The following is a 23,773-nucleotide window of genomic DNA, read 5'->3' as shown; positions in this document are numbered from 1 at the left end:
TTGGAGGCGCTGTACAGTGGAGTGCTTCACAATTACACACAGAGGCTTTCCTAAGGGACAGACTGCTTGTTTTCCAGTCAAGTCTTGTGTTTACCGCAAATCCTAGGGTTTCTTTGTCTTACTGTAAATTGGCTGAGCACAGAAATCCACAGTTTTAGTTTAATTACGGGCGTTTTGATTTTGGCGACGTGTTTAGCAGGTACACACACAGCCGTACACAGTCTGACCCTGACATACCCACATGCGTACTAACTCAACATAACCTCTCTCTTAAGTTGCACAAACACTTGTATATACGTGCGTCTTGTTTTCAGGACTTCTCTTTGTTCTCTTTCCGTTGCAGTGTACTTCATCTCAGACAGTATATTGTGGGCATTGCTGCCATAAGATGAAAGAGATTTTTACACTAGTGTGGGGAACTGAACGCTTTATTGTTCCCCCGGTCCTACTGATTTCCTCGCCGCGTTCTCTCGTTGCCTCATATGTGTGTGTGTGTGAAGTTCAAAGTGCTGTGTGAAAACCTTAAAACAAACGCCGGTTAGCTTAGAGCAACTTCTGCGGCTGTTTTTGTGTTGTTTTTTGGAGGACTGTGTTATTTGTCAGAGTGGGTCCACCAATTTTTCTCCTCCCTCTGTCTCTCTCTGTCTCTAAGACGGTAATTTCTATATATGATCGTCCTTATTATCTGGGGGAAATTGAAAATTGTTGCTCAGGACAGCAGCAGTAACTTGAACACAATCTCTCTGTCTCGCTGTTTCTGTAACTTTACTTCACTGGCTCTCATGCGGGTCATTATTTTCCAGAGTCGCAGATTTGTTGCCATTTCAGTAATGTTCATCGGTGTTCCCTGAAGAGGTTGCACTCTAAGAAAATGAAGGCAATTTGTTTCTTTCCCCAGTTTGGCACCTTCTGTCATGCCAGCTGTCTGCACTGTGTCACAGGCCACACGGAGCACCAGGAGCTGATGCATGTAAATGACTGCAAAGAGTTTACAGGTCTCTTAGATGCCATAGATTCTCAAATAAAAGCCAATCTTCAAATAAAAGCCTGCTTTGGCCTGCTGGGTCCACAGTAAAGCCAAATGACTTGGCTAACATACTAAATTCACAATAATGTGCATTTCCGTTTTGCTTTTTAACAAACTCACTACTTTAACTCACTATTTAATTCCTTATGTAACGGTATTAAGTTCTTGTGTATGACGCACAACACTTCCTGCAGATGTTTCACATTAAAACACCAAAGATACAGATGTTTTGCATAGTGGTTAATTACTGGTCTGTGTATACACATACAGTATGTATTTGTTCCCTCATCTTGTCTTTCCCTTGTATACTGGTTAAATGTATTCTATGATCAAAAGCTCATACATAAACTAATGTAGGAGCTCTTTAATGTGTTCACATTCACATGGGCTCATGCCATTGGAGCTGTAAGGAGGCTTTTAATGTGAAACATGAGCAGGAAGTGATGAGATTTGTTGACTGCAGCTTAACACCAGTAGAAAAGGCAGCAAAGTAGAAAGAAAGCAGGAAACTAGAGTAGATCAGATAACACTGAGGTATGTAACTTTACCTTGTTTCAAATAGAGGCCAGAATATCTCTGCAGTTAAGGTACATAAATGGTTAAGGTTGCTATTTGAGAATTTATGGCATATATCTGTATGTATTAGAAATAAACACACTTACATATTGTATATCTTCTCATTAAAGGCACGTGCATTGGATCTTGCTGGAATTTCTATGACAGCAGTGCAAAAAGAATCACAAGGTGCTTCCCTTGGGACTCTCTGCATCTCTCTCTCAAGCACTGAGTGATTAATTGGCATTTAAGAGGTAAAGCCTCGGCTTAACTCTACAGCTCTTCCTACAAATGCGAGGCTTTGTCGACCTGATGCAACTGAGCTCCGAGATGCTTTTTGCTGTCGGACAGGATGTATTTATCATCAGGATTTTGTATGTCTCCGTGCAGCATTTCACATGTTTGCTTGAGAACTTTAGAGCTATGTGACTAAATGAGCAATTTGTGTGTTTTTTATGTGTGCATGGGCTTCCCTGTGTATGTTTGCAAGATTGTGTATGTGTGTTGGTGTGGCTCAAGAGAAAACAAGTGCACCCGACTGTGGAGAGAAAGAGTGATCATCTCCATTTCTCTGTTCCCCGTGCTCAGCAAGTCAGCCCATCACCAGAGTGGGAAAGTACATTTCATGCGGGGAGGGGATGGGTGGGTCTAAGGGGTGGGAGCGGGGTAGAAGGATGACAATGATGGAGAGATGATCCTAATAAAAAAGAGCATAGTGGATCACCCAAGTGCACTCTGCTTGAGCTGTGTGATACGTGACGCTCCCGCCCGCGAGACAAGACAATAACGGCAAACTCATGGACTCATCACTCGAGGACAGATCACTATTGCGGCTTTATTCATCAGCATAATTAGGGAGAGAAAGAGATGTGGGACAAGTGGCTAGCAGCACTGATGAAAGCTCATCAGCAAGCTCCCTATAGAGCTATGGCCACTGATTGGTGCTGGGGCCATCATTGCCTAGAAACTACTTCAAAATAGGAGCTCTTCGCTCTGCTGAACGACAGTAAAATGAACTTAATTGGCTTGCAAAGGCAGCTTAGCACAGGGATCATTTTTACTTCCTTAACAATCTGTGCACTGATTGGCCTTTTCTGTATTTTGAGTGTATGCGATGCACAATACAGGTAAATATCCCAAAGAAATATTCTACCACATTTTAATTTCTGCGCTTACCTTTTGCACTTCCTGCCAAAGTCCTTAGTTGTTATTTTCAAGGGGCACAGGAACATTGTCAGGGCACTCCTCACTGCATTATAATCTAAAAATTGAAGCATATCTTGACCAAAAAATGTTTAGTAAAATGTAAAACCATTGGTGTGAAAAGGTTACTTCCCTATCCGCTTCCCCAACATTATTAGGTTTCCTCAAGTGCTCAGTCATTAATTTCCGACCAGTGTTTTGCCCTTTAATTAGTTAATTTATCAACTTTAATGGCAGCACGTAAGCTGTTTCAGTTGTGTAGTTTTATTTCTGTCCTACAACGTCATGATCGGTAAATCACCAGAATTACAGGGTGTAGGTAGATAGATTTATTTTTTACAAAGGTACAACATTGCACTCACCACGTTGTAACAAAGAGTTAAATAAATAAAACACACAGCTCGTGGGAATCATTAGACAGGGAAAAGGGCAAGGTGACAGATCTCGATGTCAGGCAAGACCTGAATGGTGGCTGATTGGATGCTAGGCTAACTTTAGTGTGTTGTGTGAAGTTCAAATTTGACTTATGTTGCATTCACATGCTCCTCAGATGGCTCCATTTCACCCAGTATGGACAGTAGCTAACAAGGTTACAACCTAATACTTTATTAGAAATTTTGGCAAAAAATCAATATGCAATATGTGAACTTGCACCATTTATCAAAAATGTTCTTACCACCAACCAAACATTTACTTTTGTCTGTCATGTTTCACGTGACATCAACATCTTGGCAATGTTGGCAAGTTTTTGCCAACTTTCTGAGTTGTTGTTCCGACTTGTTGCTGTGTTCACATGAATTTTCCCAGTTAGGAGATAATTTTTCCAATTATTCTGACACCACATGAATGCACAGTTATTGTTGGAAGCTGTGGTTGTTGTAAGTTTTCATTTGTTAATTTGGGTTTAATTTAATATATTTCCATTTAGCTTATGTAGAGAATGTATTTTTAAGAAAGACAGTAAATGCATTTCATGCAAGTGGAGCTATTACATACAGCCATTCATTCAACAGTTTATTCAGTTTTCTGTGATCAATTTCTCCCAATCTTCTTCTCCTCCAGTGATCACCTCACACCCTGCTGCACAGTTCCACATCAAATCAAGTCTCTGATTCTGCAAGACACTTCAGCTTTTGCTTGGTGTGATTTTTTTTCCCCTCCATCTCAGTGAGACACTTTGTTTTACTGCCAAGAGAGATGTAGCAAAACACTCCACCAGAAACAGATTTGAACCAGACATGACCTGAGCATATGGCAGCGGAGCCCTCAGCGGCCACATACACACATAAAACGGCATCGCTGGGAACTGTGTCACCCGGCGAAGCGGCCGGCAGAACTCACTGCTTTGGTCGAACATACAGACTATCAAAAGAGAGGGTGGCAGCTTTCTTTTGTGTGTTATCAGTCCATTTTAAAAGCTGTAAAGTCCATCAAAGCACATTTTTCAGTCAAGCCGCCATCTACTGTGCGGAGCAGACACCGTGAGTTAAATGATATGATTAGTAACTAAACAGGCTTCCAAAATTGCTCCTCTTCAGCTCAAATAATTTCTCTTTGGTCAACCAGAATTCAATTAACATCAAAGACAGCTGTTGCAAAGCTCCTTATGGAAATGTAGAATCATTAAAACAGTGGTTCAGACACTCACAACATTATCTTTACCTTTTACAAGGGGTGAAATCTTCCTCAATCTACCAGCAGCCTTTCCAAAGGTGAAGGGAATAATGTGCAAGAAAACAGGAGGATGGAAAGACCTAACCAAATTGAATTGAAATACCAAACAAATTGAATCTACTGGAATAACATCATCTAAAACATAAATTAATCTTTCTAACCGCAAACTTAATAGTCTTACCAGTTATTTTTACTTAAATGTTACATGTGCTTCACATGTTTCCCTTGTCCTGTATACTCTGTATTTTCTCAGTGGGATGATGATGTTTAATACTGCAACTTAAAAAGCTTTCATGAATGAATCACAATTATATTACATCTACAATACAGAGTAGTACCAGTACAATTCTGTGTAGTGGATTTATATAAAAAGTTTTGGAGTTATTACTTTACATAACAGAATTAATTTTGTGTGGCTGGGCTATAACCTCTTCTCTCTCTCTCTCATGTTGTTCTCCCCTCCCCTGTTCCCTCCCTCTCCTACTGCCCCCCCCCAATCCTCCGATGCAGGACAATAGCTTTTATGACTAGCTCGTGAATCACGGACATGTGGAGGGTGAGGGGATTGGGTGGTGGTGGGGGAGCTGTAGCAGCGATGGTCGGCTGTAGATCTCCCATCCTGATGGAAAGATCGAAGCGCCGGGGGGGGGGGGGGGCACTCGAGAGGAGCAGGAGGGGGGTAGGGAGGGGTTGGGTTGGTGGCACAGGACTGTCGCCCGTTAATGAACGACCACCCGATACTGGCTTGTCATCCCGCTGGAAGAGTTAGTGCCCGTGTCTGGATGGACAGCAGAGGTGGTGATTTGTCTTGGGGCGAGCAGGGAGGGATCTCGACAGACACTTAAAGGAACATTTGGGACAGTTTTGGGCGAGTTGAACAGAAAGACAGCTCCTCATAAAATAGAAAAAATGATTATACAGTATGTGTCATACCTCAAAGGAAGAAATTATTGTTACTTCAAAAAATATTATGAGAAAAGTTTGATTTCTTATTCTGTTATTTGTAAAACTTTGAACAATAATAATAATAATAAATGTCTTAGAATTGATCTTTATCTCCATGGTGCCACATGTCTTTATGGTCAGACTTGAAATTATTGAAACACATTTTCATGTTTCATTTTGTCTGTTTGTACATTTTGTTTCCTTTTTAGATGCAAACAAGTCCTTCCTAGTTAACTCACTTTTGTGATCACCATGCCAGTGGTGAGGCTCTTTGGTCTGTTGGTTGGTCAGTCAACCACTTAGGTCCTGACTTAAATATCTCAACAACTACTGCATGGATTACCATTTAATTTGGTGAGTGTATCCTTGCAGTTATCCTTGTTCAGTAACTTTTCCTCTTAAAACCACAAATCTCCAAATCTAAAAGATGGATTGCCATTGAGGTTGATAGTTTTAGTTTTCATGTTGATCCCTGAATTCACATCTCTCTATCATGAGGTCAAAAGCTTTGGTTTATGGTCACATACCTGCCAAGCTAATGACATTCCCATCAGACTCAACTGTACTGTGCACTTAGTCCTAATGAGCTGAATGTCAGCAGCCTAAATGCTAAACTAAGATGGTGAACGTGGTGTTGAGCATGTTAGCATCCAGCCAGCATGGTTCTCATGGCCAACTGTGGCAATGTCCAGCTTTTTCTGTGTTATGGGTGATCACAGTCCCTAGTTCTGCTACTAGACCTTTCTACAGTGTTGAACCAGTGTCTTTTTTTCAAAATGTTTAACAGAAACCATTTCCAGGATGTTACCCTTGCAAAGCCAAGCAACTATTGTACATCCTCAATCTCTGCTACATCTGCTGAGTCTGTATTTTGACCTAAAATAAAGCATTACTCAGAAACCTCAAGGCTTCACAGTGTAGAGTAGCAGTTCTGAAATTACAACTAAAGATCAGTGACAGTCCAGCTAGTGATGCCAGGTGTAGGAAGAGTTCATTTGTTAGCAAAGCAGAGCTCCTGTTCTTCATCGAGTGCTCTGAACTCTTGCTGGTCTACCTTTTTTTTATTGTTCACAGTATACTTATGTGACTAGGGCTGTGTATACAGTATGCCTGGTATCTTGAGGAGTGAGGTGGCACAACAACAAAGCTGTGTATCATATCAAGGTGACTTGAGGGAAATCAGATTATAATCTTCTGCTGGGTTAAAGGAAATGCACATATGGACACGTCTCCTTTAGATAATTATATGCTTATTCAGTATATTGTTATGTATAATATCTATATCTGTGATATCAGTTGTGTAATGGATGCTTATTTCATGTGTTTTTATAAATGGCATCAAAGCATGCTGACAGTGCGGTCCACATGATATTTGAATGAATAAAGCCTGGCCTGTCCCTTTTTTTTTTACCCACCATCCATGAATGTAAAACACCCCCTGATAAATCGTCCATTGTGACGGGAACATGATTACATGAAGCCACGGCTGTAGGCCATTCAGCGGGCAGACGGAGCGCTATGTCACCTCTAAGAGGGCTTTGAATAAATGTCCCCGTCTCTACCAAGGCCCACTTCCTTAATCAGGGTGTCGGATGGTAATGATTAGCTTCCTGCGTGCGCTTCTCAGCTGCTGAATCGTCCGCATAACTCATACACTGTGAATAATCTGCCTTGGGATATAATACCCTTCTTTACCTTCAGCTAATCCGGCCCTAATCTGAACCACATTGTTACTTTTTTTGTATCAAATTTCATTTATTATGACAAGTACTTTCCTGGAATCAGGCAGTACTTCATATTCAAGGAGAAGGGGAAGCAAGGTGAATTGTATCTAAATCCCTCAACTAGGTTAAATAATACAGTCAGCTGGTGTCCCAGAGAGAAAGAAACACTGATGGGGGCTGTTGTTTCTCGTCTGCCTTAGGTCACGGCTTTGCAGGGGGGGGATTACTGCAGCATCATTTTATTCTGTGTCCATATCCAAAACCTGGATTAGTAGCAGGGAGAGAGATTAGAATTTGTTATCATGCTCCATGCGCAGGCATCTGTTAAGGGCACTGGTCCTTGAAAGGAAACATATTTTTGCTATTAAGCAAATGCTGGATGAGGAGCCTGCCTTTGTCTTCAGTGCATCAGCTCTTACTTTGATAGAGGGATGTGGAGTAGGTCAAGAGAGCTGTGATCCCTTATTTTCCGAGGCAGTTTGATGATACTGGCCTGTTTTGAGCCAAGAAAGAGCTCTCCAAGATAATAGTGCAAGAATAAAAAGTTGATGTCCCTCTTTTTACTTTTTACTTTACCAGCAAAAACCAATGAAATGCAACATTTAAATACATATAAACCCTTTCCTCCCTCTATGTTAACCCTCAGAGAGAAACTTTACACCAGACGTCATTCACTAAACACTGCGTTTATGAGCAGTGTAACTCAATAAGAATTTGAGTAAAGCTATATATCTCCTCCAGTTTACTGTTTCAGTTTTAATTAATGCAACAACTATCTGGTGTCTTCTAGTGACATTCAAACTCGTTAACTCCTGCTAATTCTCAAGCTAAATGAAATTATTTAATACTCAATGCATAATTAGGAAATTACATGGACGTACAGTTTGGAGTTCTTTTCAAAAGCAAAGATGTGTGTTTACATAGTGGAATCCATTTACTTATTTTCCTAGGGAGTACCTCTATATGAAACATCATTGTCTTTAGACATGGTATTGAATTACTGCGTGCATTTGTCAGTAGCATTTATCTTCACGCTCAGATGCACTTCAGGGAATACAGTATGCATCACAGTACTTTGAGACAAAGGGACGATGGGGGTTAACCTTGAGGTATTGATTTTCTGCCATCATGTACATGTACTATATATCCATGGCTATGTGCTCATTTCTCGTTTCTTTTCTTCCCGTGCAGAGATACTGAATGGAGGTGTGTACGTTGACCAGAACAAATTCCTGTGCCACGCAGACACCATCCATTGGCGTGACATTATCAAGAACCCCCAGGCTGAGCTGCTGGTGGTACCGTCCAACAACAGCAACAATGGATGTGAGTACAGCTGCACGTGGGTGAAAACCAGTGGAACCAGTAACTTTGGATGAAAATCAAAATGTTTTTTTTTACCAGGTATCTTCTGTGAAACATGAGGGCAAACATACTGTAGAAGTACACACACACACACACACAACCCCCTACCAGCAGCAGTCGTGCCCTATCCCTTTTTATTCATTCTGTTTGCCTGGTGGTCATTTGGAAGTAAAATCACATAGTGTTAGATCAACGTGTGAACCTTTCCATTGTAGTGGTATGGTAGCAGCTCTGCAGCGAGGCCCATGGAGCCGCTGTCTGTTGCGCTCTTTTTAAATCTCAGTGAATCTGACAGCTGGTTTGAAGCTGCCCACTTCCCCTGGTGCCTCCCTCCCTCCCTCCTCCCCACCTCCTCGTGGTCCCTGCAGTCCCTCAGCTCCCTCTGCTTTGGACATAACAGGCGTCGCTATCCGGCGGACATTCGATGTCAGAAGAACTGGCTGTTAAAGACAGACTCTCAAACTTTTCTGCACATCTCTGGACAAGCTTCTTGCTCATTTTAAGGGGAGACACGGGAAGCATAGAAGTTTCTTCGGGCACTCTATATCAAAACATGTCAGGGTGAACAATAGGGACAAGCGGAGGCGCCAAATACATCGACATAGACAATGGTGGAAATGTTGAAAGTTTCTTTGATGAAAAGGCATGATGACCTTTCTTTGCTTGCAGAACAAAATCTGCATAGTGTTGACTCGCAACATCAGCAAGGAGTTAGACATCACGCGAAGCTGGTTACTCTTAAATAAAGGCTTGAGGAGACACTTAAAGCACAATATGTGTAAAACATTGCTATTTTGTTGATTAGATGGCACTGATGGAGGAGGAGGAGGATGAAAAGCAACAAAGAACAGAGGAGGTGGGCCAAAAAATGACAAGAAAGCGTGTGGGAGTCGAGGTTGCCAAATCGGGGGCCCTTTGCCAAGCAGTAGTTAGTATTTAACATTAACAACCCCACTGTGGGAGTGGTTGAAGGGGCAGGGTGACAATCTGCTGCTCTATTCACTTACTCTGTAATTAACCCATAGTCAATTAAGTCTTGATGATGGGCCACTGGCAGATGAAGGCTGTGAGTGCTCTGTCAGGTCCCACTTTGCCTGTGTGAGCACTTGATGGAGGGGAGTAGAGGCCTGTCTTTCATACTTACATTCTCTACAGGCCACAAGTCACCACAGTGACTCTGAGTCTATTGTCGGATGAGCGGAGGAGATTCGCCGGATCTGTCACTGTCACCAGTCGTGGAAGTTTTAAGGGTTTGCGTGAGTGGACGATTAGGTGTTTGGTTTGTGAGGTGGGATGGGGGAGGGGGCTTGTTTTGATGTGTGCTTGTGTCAAAACGCCATCTGAAGTTTTCTGAGGAGTTTGCCTAATGCACAGTGTGTATGGGTGTGTGTTGTGCAGGCAGACGCTGTCATCGCTCGTGTAATGGACGCTGCTGGGGCCCACAGGAAAACCAGTGCCAAACCTGTGAGTATGCACACACACACACACACCTAGAGTTACCCTGAGGTGCCAACAATTAAGAATCAGCATGTTTATTATTCAGTTTTATAGGTAGGAGACGTGGAATAGTCATTTACCTCAGCCTTAAGTCTTTATGCTAAGCTAGGCTAACTGCAGCCCTACTCAATCTGTATTTGAACACACAAATACAGGCCTGATATTTTCAAGGTCTTCCTCAGAAAAAATAAGTGAGAATAAGTGTATTTCCCAAAACAGTTTCTTTAAGCCCCTAAATTATTAACCTGACACTGAGTGGAGAACTCTCTGAAACAGGATTTAGATTATAGTTGAAACTCATCATTGAAATCCAGGCTTATGAAATTCTGTTAAATCTGTTATTAGTTTGAGACAGAGTGACCCACTGTATTTACTGAACAGTAGGAGATAATTGAGGATACTGTACAGTCTGCTTTAAAATAATCTATAATCTGCTATAATCTGTTTTGACATAGATTTATTATATTTTGGCTGTGTGAGCACTTTGATAGCCATCTGTTTTGAGCCTTTCCTTCATATTTTAATTTAACTCAAAGACCAAAATCAAAGCCAAGCTAAAAAAAAAACAAAAAAGATAAATGTGAAAAGGACATGACGTTTCTTTAATGCGTTATACTATTTCAAACTTGATGAACAACAATGGAATGAAATGAAAATGAGCTAATGAGGGCAACGAGAGAAATGTTAGTCTCCATATAATTACAGGATGTTCTACTCATGTTGTAAAGACCGTGAGTGGGACTGGCCTGTTTTTCTCAGACTAACACAGACTACAGAGCCTTGTTGTTTTTTCCTCTACTGCATCATTATGTTCGCAACACAGCAGAGAGTGAGCACAGCAGTTTTTAATGCCTCAGCTTCAAGCTCCTGCTGACTTGCTGGCTGATATATCGCCTACTGTCCCAATAATGTGTAGGAGGCTCTTCTTTAGCACAAGTGTTGGAGCAACTTTGATGTAATAGGTACAAGCCACATCCAAGTATTAGTACTGTAATAATAATTCTGACTAAAACAGCTTCCTTTGAAGTAGTTTAGCATAAAATACAGGAAAAATAGGAAAAGCAGTAAATAGTTCCTCTGGTTGCCATGAGAGTTGGCATAGCAACAAATAAAGCCAGGCTTTCTGGGAATTATCAGCACAGTTGGAAGGTGTCTTTGGCCACTTGGGCTCTTGGCTGAAAACACCCATTGTATAAATGCAGATATGGTGAATCAGTGAGGTCCAGTGGCTGTGGAACTTTTCTTCTCAGACTTTACTTATCTTTGGGAAGCAATCTCATCTCATTCCAGTGACATCTCACTTCCTACCTGGGAGCTGCCAAGCACTACCACAGTTTTTAGCTGCTAGTCACTGAGGCAGTTGGTGGATAAGAGGCTCATTCAAGGGCGCCTCCAGAGCAGTTGTTGGGAGAGGAGACAGTGCTCCATGTTCAGTCCAGTCATCTTGTGGTCACAAACCCACATGTCTGGCCTTTAGGCTGCTCAAGCCCCTTATTTTTTTCTGCCTGAATTCCACATCTGATGTGTTTGTGTGCAGCTATAATGTGAGAGGGAAGGTTGAGGGTGGTGGTATTGTCTCCTTTTATGAGTCTGAATGTGTGGGAATGTGTGTGTCAGACCTTTAAAATCCAGTCTTTTCACTTCCTGGGCAGTGACAAAGACGGTGTGTGCAGAGCAGTGTGACGGTCGATGCTTCGGCCCTTACGTCAGCGACTGCTGCCACCGCGAGTGTGCCGGCGGCTGCTCGGGCCCCAAGGACACGGACTGCTTTGTACGTGCACACAACCTTGCACACACACACACACTGTCTCCCTTTCCTTCAGTCTTTTACTTTCTCTCACTTGCTCCCTCTCTCTCTCTCATTTCCAGTTTCAACACACATCCAAAGACAATGCATTTCTAGCCCCCCCACCCCACCCATCCTCCATTCTGTGCGTCCACATCTTTCGTGCAACATCTGTCATCCTCCCTACCCGAAAATGATCCACTTTGTTTACCGGCTGATAAATTGTTTGTCATTTTACAGGGCTGTAAAAGTCTGCCGCAGTGGCGCTCCTCGAAGAACAAATTGGTGATTCAGTGTTCCAATTAATATCCCTTTTATCACCTCAAGTTCTTCCTGTTTCACGAAGTCATGCACGACACACGGACGCGAGCGCCCACTGACAGAGATGATATTGTAGTTGTAATTCACAAAAAGGCTCATCCAATTCAATTACTGCCGTTTCAGCCTGTAGCCACAGACGACAAAACACTTAAGGGGGTTTATGGGAAAACATTTCACCATTTACATCATGGCTGTGGATCAATGGCTCCAATTTTTCTCCCATTTGGCGTTCAAAGAGACAAGGGACGGCCGCATGATCCACATGTTGCGATCCAACGTAAAAATGAAATGCTGCTGTAATACTCTTTCACTCACAGTGACTTATGTGAGAAAATCACGACGCTGCACTCGCCTCACCCCGCTTCCTTTTACTCCACAAGGGAAGCCTGACTTGTATCTTCTGCCTTCAGCTGATGGTGGTTATGTCTTTTTTCCACAGGCTTGCACCAATTTTAACGACAGCGGAGCATGTGTGACCCAGTGCCCTCAGCCGTTTGTGTACAACCCCACATCTTTTCAGTTAGAGCACAACCCCAGAGCCAAGTACACCTATGGAGCCTTTTGCGTCAAGAAATGCCCACGTAAGTCTGCTTCAAGATACAGATATTAAACAGTAATATTATACTGCAGTAACATAGATGCTCATAATGATGTTCATAATTAGGTTTTATAGTGTGTGCAGTGGTGTCCACTGAAGAAGCATTTATCCTCTGTCTATCCTGAAATGAGACTCCAGACAGTTATTTAAAGTCAAGATAAATGACTCAAACATAAATAAATTGTGTATCTCAATCAGCTCATCGCTACGCCATCTGTTTCAGCCTCTGGCAGCTGAAAAGAAAGCAAATCCCGGTTCTTTCTTTCACGGATATGGAGTCAAGAGTGCAGCGGTAATTCGGTGGGCTTGCATTCTGAGTCAAGCTACATCAACAGATTGTATATTCAAGTTCCACTGATCATCAAATGAGCATACACCAGTCACACTTTTCCACCACCGCGTGCTAATTTGATTCATTACTTCTCCCGAGCAATATAGCCCTAGACAATTAGTTTTGATCATTATACAAAAGTGATTAAAATACAATCAATTTCTCACCATTAGAGAGGTCCTTCCTTCCTTCTAGGGAACACTTTTAATTTTATGGCTTAACATGATGAAATCTACCGTAGGTGTCACACTTAAACAAGAATCAAAACAAACGCTAACGCTCTCGCTTGGTTTTCTCAGATAATTTCGTGGTGGACCACAGCTCCTGTGTTAGAGCTTGTCCCAGCAACAAGATGGAAGTGGAGGAGAACCGCATCAAGATGTGCATCCCCTGTACAGACATCTGTCCTAAAGGTAAAGAAGAGATGTCTTCAAGAATTTTCCCCATGCAGAATAATAAAATGGACTGCACAATAGACCTATGACACAGCAGGCTTTGACATTTCAGATTTTGAATTTTGCACCTTAACAGTTCATGATTACTTTGAGGGAAGTTGGCCAAATGTTTAGCTATACTGAATTTAACTTACCCATTTAATTTCACTGCAATCAGTTAAACCACCACAAAACATACCCTGAGTGTATTGAATTGAAAAAAGAGTGTTTTTTGTTTGAAGGCATTTCTAAGAAGATAAAGGTGCTGATTCACCTTTTAAAAGTTACATGACATTGCTTTATTCCTGTAAGGTGCAGCTGCATCTATCTCATCTACACTTACTGACATACTCTGTAGCTCCTCTATGTATAAAGATGTCCACATTCATAAAACCACCTGCAAAGATCTCATTGGTCAACTGCAAGCAGGTGAGAAGTTTGAAAAGAGACAGTACTTTGGTGTTCATAAATCACATTGTTTGATCTGATGGTTGTCATGTACAGTACGTATTTGTCAAAATGTGACACTTTTAGTGACTTTTAACTGCCATCACCACGAGTCCAATTTTGATGAAACTAGGAGTGATGATGTATTTTATTGCCCCATTGGCCCAGGGAGGGTCTGCATCATTCATAAGTGGTGACTGTCGCCTGGTGAGACTGTCAAATTTGTCTTAGAGACAGACATACACAGACAACAGATGCACTAATTCTTGACACACTGGGTGCAGTGTCAGTAGGATATTACATAGAGAGGAAAGTGCAGTGTTGAGGCCAGGTGAACATAGCCATGGTTCAGTGTATAATCTGGAAGTTATATTCAATAGGATGAAAAACAGGTTTTATACATACTTTCCCCTTTCCCACACTTCCCGACTTCTTGGCCCATTGCGCTGCATTTGCTGTATATACAGGAGCTTACGCAGTTAAACCATTTTAATCTAATAGCTTTATGCTAACAGTGATGATACTGGATCAACAGTAGCCCACAGGAATTACTTTAAAAGCTTTATAGGAGATGTAATTTACGTTTTAACAGAGCCAGCTTAGCTTTCTTTATATTACATAGAATATACTTTGGGCTGATTTATTGATTCTAATGTACCCCCCAAAATATTAACATGCCCACGTTTGTAACATCCTCATTCTCATCTTGTCTGTCCTTTATGCACATCCAGAGAATGCTCATTACATCCTGGAGGATAAATTTGACAATTGTGGCATAAGTGAAGGTCACATGTTTGATTCCCACAACTGGAAACTGCTTTTACCTGCAAGTCATTTTGCACAACAGCATCAGCTAAAAGCCTAAAATGTCTACTATATAATTAAACAGCATCGGTGCAGAGGATTAGCCCCTTCATCATATTTTTCTCACAAAGGTAACTGATCTGCCCTTTCTCTTTGGAGGGAAGATAGTAATGTTTTCCTTCAGGCCCCATTTATGGGCCGTGGCATCCATGGATTGGCTAATCTCTTGATTACATCGTCACGCAGCAGGGAGGGGTTAATGAGGGATAGCCTGAGGAACTGTGGGAAATGATAACAAATTAACATTTCAGATATGGAATTGGCTGGTATAAATCACTATCAAAAACTGGTTACACCACTTAATGCCAACCTTATTCATCATCCCCTCTGCCTCTGTCAGAAATACTTGGCTCACACTAGACCGCAAGTGTAATTAATGTAGATGTAATGAATTCATTATAGGGGAGGAATTGGCTGTGGATTGGCCCATGCTTTCATCAAAGGAATTCCAATGCATGGAGAGAGGCCATGGCCTTACCTATACACCAAAAGCAGGGGGATATTTTCATAAAAGAGTATAAAGACTTAAAGTGGCAAATAGCTAATAGCAGTTTCTCAAGATGATGTCTCGCTGAACAAGGACACTTTGAATATATGCCATGTTCAGAACTAAAGCAAGAAAAATGTTAATCATTTTGAATAATATATGAAAATGTGTGGCTGCTTTTGTTTTGTCAGTGTGTGATGGCATAGGGACGGGCAGCCTGCAGACAGCTCAAACAGTGGACGCCAGCAACATTGATAAATTTGTCAACTGCACCAAGATCAACGGCAACCTCATCTTCCTCATTACTGGCATTAAAGGGTATGTCGCACCTTGAAACCACAATCGGTTTCTAGCAATTGCACCTCGAAAGACGGTTATTGAAGTAAAACACTGGGCAAAGCTGGTCCAGCTAAAATGTAGCATTTGGGATGAAAGAACCATTCATACTAGGATGTTTCTGCACATCTAATTCAAAACAATATTTACTGTATGAAAACAGCAGTATGCAACTAACGGAGGTAGGCATATAAATAAACAAGTTCTTCATTTATTTCCTATTGTGTCAGAGACAATCTGGCTCAGTAAGGTCAATGTGCTCTATTCAATTGCAACCCACTGTCAAAGTGCCCTGAAGCTCTGAGGTTAGAATAATGTGTAAGAATGAATGTCACACAGCACAGCAGAGGAACACAAGAAAGAAAAAACATATTCTCTTAATGTTGCCTCCAGGTTCACCCTTACTGTCAGCAGTGTTTGAATACTGTCCTTGTTAAAGATAGTATTCACTTTTCTTTGTGTCTACTTTGTGTGTACTTCAGGGACATGTATCATGGTATCGGACCTTTGGACCCCGAGCGCCTTAACGTGTTCCGCACTGTGAAAGAAATCACAGGTGAGACAGCCTCACCCAAGAAATAATGACTGAACAAAACAGTAAGATTTTGTGATGTGTTTGTGTGAATTATTTAGCCTCTGAGGAGGGAAAAGAATGCTTTGGAGGAAAGTGGAAATCTGACAGTGAACTCTAAAATGTGGTCTAGTGGATATTATGTTATTGTGTGTGTGTGTGTCTGATAGTTCTACGTGCTTACAGTATGTACAGCAGTGTGTGTGTGTGTGTGTGTTTGTGTGTGCGTGTATTTATTCATTAGCTGTTAGAGGCCTTAAGGGATGAGCAATACCTCGTACACAAACCCTTTTGTCATATTAAACTGCAACTTGCAGTTGAGCCAAGCATCTAATGGAGTGAAACTGCATTTTCATAATGAAAACCCAAGCAATAAGAAAGAGCAATGGCCATTCTATCCCAGCCATTTCCTGCTCTATCCCTTTAATGTCATTTCCACAGATGCTGATTTGATATAATCTGTCATTAAAGGCAAGTGCAACCGGACAAATTGTGCAGAATATTAAATCCATTCTTTTAATTAGCGTATATTGTCTTCTCCGAGCACATTTCTCACACAGAATGGGTTCTTGTTTGAACTTCACAGAGGCAGTGCAACCTCATAACCAAAAATGGCAGTGCTTTTTTTCTTTTAAATTTGGATGTAGGCAGCAAAAGGATTCTTTTTATTTCCTTGGTCATGATTCTTCCTTCATGAAATACTCCCTAGACTCCTGCATTCTCTTTCTCACCAGTTCTTACTGAAAAATAGAAATAGAATTTAAAAATATAATTATACATGTGCTGTTTAAACAAAGAGTACAAAGATTATTAATATAAGTTTTGTTAATTAGCAAAATTTTAATCTGGTTTTGCCTGATGTGTCTTTAGGTTACCTCAACATCCAGTCCTGGCCTGAGAACATGACAGATCTGAGTGTTTTTTCCAGCCTGGCAACCATCGGAGGCAGATCTCTTTACAGGTATGTTAGAAGGAGTTTGGACATGTTATTTTAGACACACTGTTATAGACTTTCTTCTAACTTTCCTGAGTGGCTCAAAATGGACCTTTCAAAAATAACAGATCTTTTCTTGAGAGGGCGGGGGTCCTGCCAAGACAATGGCAGGGGAAACACTGCTATACGCAGATGACATACTCATACTATAGACTGTCTTTGTCCAGAAAGGTCCTTGTCTCTCTGTCTTTTTTGGTGTTTTCCTGTGTTTAGAGCTAATGAGCCGCTACCCTAGGTTGTTCTGCCCAGATCCTCTTTGCTGTCACGCTGCTTTGATTAGAACCTGTTTTGATAACAGGTTCTGCGTTCACTTCCAAGTGGCAGATCCAAAGCACAGTGCTAGCAGTGTCAAAGGAGATCCCACTTTGTTTTCTAAACTGCAGCAATGAACACGTAGCTCAGCAGTCTTTCATTCAGAGCTGGAGCAACATCCTCTATCAACTACCTCATCTGTTTCATCTGTGCTATGTTTCTTATCTTTCTCCTCAACTTTTCTCTTTTGTTGTTTGTTTTTCATCTTCTTTCCTTTTTCTATAGCCCTCCAACTTTTTTTGTCTGCTTCTGCCTCCTCTTGTTTTTCTACTGTCCTGCCTTCATCTTTCCTCTTCCTTCCATTTTTCTCACTCACACTGCTGTACGTCCTATTTTTCTGTATTTCTCACCTCTTTGTCTCCTGATCTTTCCCCTTTTCTCCCTGTACCTCCTCCCTTATTTTCTGTACCTCTCCATCATCGTCTCATCCTGTCCCAACCTTTCTCTGTACCTCTGTCCTCTCCCTTTTTTGTCTTTTAAATCCCCATTTACTTCTTTCTCTCTTGTCTCTCCCACTTCTCCTGTTTCAGATTTCTTTCCAATTTCTTTCCCCAGCTGTATCTTTTAAATCCTTAATCTTAACCTCCACTCATTTCTTTGTTTCTCTGTCCTTGTCTTCCCCCGCAGTGGAAGTGGCATTTCTCTGTTGATCCTGAAGCAGCGTTGGATCTCCTCCCTCCAGTTCCAGTCGTTGGACGAGATCAGCGCCGGCAACGTTTACATCTTCAACAACAGTCGCCTGTGTTTCTACAACACTGTCAACTGGACGTCACTTTTCAGGACATCGAGCCAGAAAGTCCTCATCCGCAACAACCGAGATCCAAAAGAATGCAGTAAGTAGTGGTGGTGGGATAGGGACGAGTTTCACTCTCAAACTTTTCACCATTTGCAAACATCTGCACCTTTAAGCAATATTCCAACAATTTTCTCAGTTGGTTATTCTGTGTTTTAGCTGGAACCATTAAATTGAAGGTGCGTACATTTTTGACGTCAAAGTGGACATCATCGGAAACCAAGGACTCTACACATTTCAGTGGAATTATACACTCATCTTGTCTGCAAAAAGTAAACAAATAACTGAATTAAAATATAAAATCCACAAAAGCTGAGCTGCAAAAGAGAATCATATCCCATTCCCACTAATTTAAGCCACAAATATTTGCCACATTTGCCCAAATTAATTAAAATCAAACACACTAAAAATCTCCTGAGCAACAGAAGAACCTTGACTCAGTGATGACTTAACAAATTCACTTCCATCACAGCCACCAAGCAGAAGATAGAGGGCATAGTTTGCTGAAAACACATTGTCACTTTGGCTTTAAGTTTGGCTCATAACATTTTTTGAGTGCTAAGTTGCCTTGTACAGTGAAAAGAATTGTGCCACCAGCCTTGTTAAAAGAAAATGTGTCACTGTTTTCAATTCAGGAATTTGATAATGTATTTAGAGGCATGTGACTCACCTGTGAATCATGCAGTGTACTGCCAGGGGAAACTCTTATACACTCACACATACAGACGCATACAGACAGCCTTTTATCTTAACACACATCCAGTGGTAACCAAACACCTATTAAGTCCTCCTGTTCTCTTATTTTCTCTCCCATTAGCCCTCTAATTAATTACAAACTTATATTCCCTGCATATCTGTGCAAATCGAGCTCCACCCCAGCCTTACACACTGACATGCCTGTTTCCAAGGCGAAGGTATCGCGGGCGTTTCTTGCTCCTTGACCATAAAAGCCCTTATTCAGCTCAGTGAGGAAAGTGCTTAATGCATCATGCACAGTGGTGGATTAAGCTCACTGCTAGTGGACACCTGATGGAACGATGAATAAATGTGGTTTAGCTGCAGATGGTGGAAACTGCCCACACGAGGCCTCTCAGTGAGAAAAGTCTGACAGAGAAGGAGAGGATTAATAAAATATATTTTGGTCTAATTATTCTTCCGTAACCATGTTTTTGATTGTTTTGTTTTTTATATTAGTTACATGTGTGCATGTGTGTTTTCAAGTAAATCTCGCTCACAGAGATAACTAGATAACACACACATGGGCCACCGTAGTTTTTCTTAGCCCTGCCAGGCTGTGGTTGATATCATTAGCCAGTTAATGAGTGCGGCGTGTGTGTGTGTGTGGTAGAGATCGATTAATGGGGCCTTACACAGGCCTCTTCATTAGGCTCAACCCCCTGTCTGCCATTGACTGTTTGGCTGTTGACAAAAGGTTCGGGCCCCCACCGGGCGACACTCCCACCGACGTGGGTGTCACTCAGCGGATGGAGGACATGCTGAGTCCAATGAGAAGCATCGATTATTGTGGTTTGACTTAAATAAAAAGGGCTCGAGGTTCTGGTAGGGGTGATTTTTTTTTTTTTATGGCGGAGGTGCGGGGAATACCAATGTTTACTCACACAGCTGGGCAGCCCTTGGCTAGACCAGCACACACACTCTCACACACAAATGTGCAGAACCATGCACACATACACAGACACCAACTCTAATTTATCTCTTAGGCATGAATATAGTGGCGACACACATACACATGCTTTCAATCTATAGCTTAAATTGCTTGTAATAAAACATGAGTAGATATATTTCCCTATGTTTCTGCATATCATTGGTCAATCCAGAGCAATTTATACACTGCATCGTGCTTCCATTGTGCTTGAATTGTATTGTGTGTGTGGGTTTCTATCTGCAGGCTACAATGGTGTGTCTGTGAATGTATGTCTGCACGTGTAAATGCCTTTAAGCCTGTATGTGTGTGTATTTGCCTTATTTATTTATTTTTCAATTTTTATTGATTTTTCCTCTCCACAGTTCAGCAGCGGATGGTGTGTGACCGGATGTGTTCAGACGACGGTTGCTGGGGCCCGGGGCCCAACCAGTGTCTTTCCTGTCGATATTTCCGACGAGGCCGCACCTGCGTTGAGACCTGCAACCTCTTTGATGGGTGAGTAGTTCATTTCTTCATTTGATGCATTCTGTGAAATGTTCCAGTAGTACATTTTAGCTGACACAAATCTTTAAAACAGACCCAAAAAACAAGCATTTTTCTGAACGTCATATTGAGACTGTATTAATTCCCTTGCAAACAGCCATACATGACAAGCTGAGGAAATAAAATCAATTTAAACAGCTTTGATGCATGAGAATGAAGTCAAAACATCCTCAAGGGCTCTGGAGGAGGAGAGTCTAATTGCCAATTGGCATGAAGGTAATGAGATGAACCAGTAAGGGATTTCACACAGTGAACAGTCAACGTGAACAGTTAAAGGAACATTTGGCTGTGTGTTACGTTCATTGTCCAAAATCAATTTGAATACATTGTTGAAGTATTATATTTCATTATAAATTGCTCATTTGGGCTGACAGACGTGAGTGTTTACTGCTCTGAGCTGGGAAATGACTGACATTTGTGACAGAGGCCCTTAGAGTGTCTTAGCAAAGCACTGATGTTCTGTTTCAGTGGGAATAATTGCATTCAGGTCATCCCTCTACGCTGCCAAGAGGCACATCAAAAAGATCACTGCCAACTCACCTGGGGAGAAACACTTCTTTGTAGATGTAGTTTCCAGCCTTTTGTGCTACTCTTGAATGAACGAGGAGATGTTGTGAATCCCAACACTTGAAAGCATCCATCTAAAATAAGACTGTACCGGCAGCATCTGCCACAAGATAAATACAAATTTCTTACAAGCAATGATGTCAAGCCAGTGTTTTCCCCAGGGGAAGAGGAGAGAGGGCACGTAGGTGTGTGAGCGAGAGAGTGTGAGAGCGGGCAACCCTCGGTCATGTTGACTTGTTGCTGGTCCTTTCCCGGCACCATTTGTGAAAGGGAGGCTTTGAAGTTGCCGGGAAAAACAGCTCACAGCGAAGGCTTTGAAGAAGACTGGCAAGGGAAAGGCACGTGGCAGGGAGCTGCTGAAGCCCACTTGTCTGCTATACTGTAAATACAGTCAGTCACTATGATGCATTATAAGAAACATTCAACATGCCTACTCCTTGCTTTGTGGCAATGGTCTGACTGTGGAATCCAAATATCTATAACCTTGAGGTTTGCCTGTTGTAAGAAGTCATCACCTGCCAAGCACCAGTGCTTCAAAAATCTATCTTTGGCAGATAGAGGGTTGTTTTTTTAAAATGGAAACCCTGTATTTCTTTCCCCTGGTGACTAATACTATGTATATGTTTTCTGCCTCACTCAAACCAATACAAATACCAACCTATACCTAAAAAATGGTAGCTGGTGTTTTCATGCTTGTAGAATAGAGAATAGACTCTCTTGTGAATGAGATTAAAACCAGACATAAAAAGAAGGAAGACACAAGTAGTATGTTAAAAAGTGAGTCATAGGAGGTGTTAAATAAGATCCTTAAAATGACCTGAAAGAGCAGAGTTTCAGCCTTCAGAACAATATTGAGTTCATCCCAAGAATAACGAAAATCAACAAATATTTTGCCACAAACTGAGGTTCTTGTTTATCATTAATAGAAAGATACAAAAATAAGCACAGTGAAAAGACTACATTCACACAGATTTAGTAGCATTGTGAGTTCTAAACTAATACTTGAAGTGGTAAAAATATACACATCTAATAGGAAGAGAGGACAAGCCTGTTCTTTTACACTGGATACACTGTCACCAGTGATAAAATGGTAAACTTTATCTCAGGATTTAGGAGTGGAGGCTGCTGCGTGTCTAAATATAACATCACCCTAATCCAGTACAGATATAGAGAGACTATTTTAGAAGTTTCTTATTGTACAAGACAGCAACAAAACAGACCAAGCTGGGTTTCATCTGTCACGTTTGTAGGTATAAAGTAAGTCGATCTTTAGTCCAGATGCCCTGATATTTTTCATTCTGACCTTTTGAATAAGAATTTTCTTCTGCTGGTATCATCTGCGTAGAGATACATTTTACAAATGTACAATTTCATTATTGTAATCACTAAATATCTAATATGAATCATGGGTACTATCCCTGCTTTTTATGATTGGCTCAAAAATGTTTCGTTTTTCAGTTTAGTTAGTGTATATGATGTTCTGCTGTATGAAGCATAGATTGACTTAATATCTGCCTTTGTTCTGAATCATATTGCACTGTATATCTCTAAAGAATTTTGTGTTATCTCATTAAGTATGTTTTCAGGTTAGTGATTTTAAACCTTAAGATTCCTCAGCTCACCCTCGTTATGTCTCCATTCTTAATGAGGAAAGCCACTAATTCCCTTTAGTTTATACGTCTGTTGAATAAAACAAAGGAAGAGCAAAGGAGTGCGAGTGGGGAAAAGAAAACGTCTGAGATGATGTCCACTGGGGTTGGGGGAGGAGGGAGGAAGCAGATTAAGGAGGCGTTGAAAGTGTTTAATTAAAAAAGTTGCTCTAGTGGGTTGGCCATGCTCTGGTTTGCTGAAGGTTTAGAGGTCTGAATGGTGGCCACAGTCCTGCTTAAATTCCTGCTAAAACAGGGCTAATCCCCCATCAGGCCATTCCCCCGATGGGGCCTTGGCGCACACTTCCAGCCGTGAAGGAGGCCAATCAGGAGGAACGGCTTTGACGGAATGGAAATGACCCTAGAGAGCACCACTGCCGAGGTCTTTGTCTCTCACCCATTCTCCTCCATGTATTTTTTTCCTCATGCAACAAAAGAGATATCTCTCCATTGCCTGGACCCTTTTCTAAAGGATTCCCCTGGACGGAGCTTCCAGGAGAGAAATCTAATTTATTTTGGAACAAGGGAAAGAAAGACAAGGGAGAAATGTAAAGAGCGCAACAGGAATTTCCACTGAAAACATTATTAATAAAAGGACACTGAGATGAACTGCAGTGAACACCACACACAATTAGGACCATTCAAAAATGCCCTGACGTTAAGACTCAGCAAAAGGGGAATCTGGGATTTTATCTTCATTTTTCTTGCCCTTTAATGTGATATAGTTGAACTCTGGAGTACCAGAATATCTCTTTTTTTGTAGCTTTTAAAACCACCAAGCCCAAGAGATATTATTCTAACGTTCACCACATAAAAATGCGAAAAAAGATCATATAAAAACAGCTCACGAGGAGGAATGTGTTGGCTCTTTATTTCACCCTAGTAGCATCACATGCAAATACAAACAGAACACATACACAGGGTTACTCTCATTATCCCGCCACTGTGAGAAAGGGCCTTGTTTGTAACTGGGTGAATCCTCCTCTGAGGGCGTCTGTCCTCTGCATCGACTGATCGATCCCTCTGATGTGAAAAGTGTTTCTGATCGGCAGCGGTTGTTATTGACAGCAGCCAGCCTCTGCTC

At 41.5% G+C, this 23,773-nt stretch overlaps 1 protein-coding gene across 6 annotated transcripts in view; it reads left to right on the top strand.

Moving 5' to 3' along the window:
- Nucleotides 1-23,773, top strand: part of LOC108873032 (receptor tyrosine-protein kinase erbB-4) — a 229,823-nt gene that overhangs the window by 143,917 nt on the left and 62,133 nt on the right. For all 6 annotated transcript variants that reach the window (XR_007809127.1, XM_018661041.2, XM_018661042.2 and 3 more), the window contains 10 exons: nt 8,320-8,454; nt 9,892-9,957; nt 11,643-11,761; nt 12,537-12,678; nt 13,326-13,439; nt 15,450-15,576; nt 16,077-16,150; nt 17,036-17,126; nt 18,099-18,304; nt 20,293-20,425. Coding sequence is in view for 5 of the 6 variants with exons in the window: in XM_018661041.2 (XP_018516557.1) it covers nt 8,320-8,454; nt 9,892-9,957; nt 11,643-11,761; nt 12,537-12,678; nt 13,326-13,439; nt 15,450-15,576; nt 16,077-16,150; nt 17,036-17,126; nt 18,099-18,304; nt 20,293-20,425 (1,207 nt within the window). In the remaining variant the exon portion in view is untranslated. The remainder of the gene's footprint in view (nt 1-8,319; nt 8,455-9,891; nt 9,958-11,642; nt 11,762-12,536; nt 12,679-13,325; nt 13,440-15,449; nt 15,577-16,076; nt 16,151-17,035; nt 17,127-18,098; nt 18,305-20,292; nt 20,426-23,773) is intronic.

The sequence above is a fragment of the Lates calcarifer genome, linkage group LG7_2 (genome assembly GCF_001640805.2).
Source record: "Lates calcarifer isolate ASB-BC8 linkage group LG7_2, TLL_Latcal_v3, whole genome shotgun sequence".
Taxonomy (NCBI): Eukaryota; Metazoa; Chordata; class Actinopteri; family Centropomidae; genus Lates; species Lates calcarifer.
This window is presented reverse-complemented; position numbering and strand designations above follow the sequence as displayed.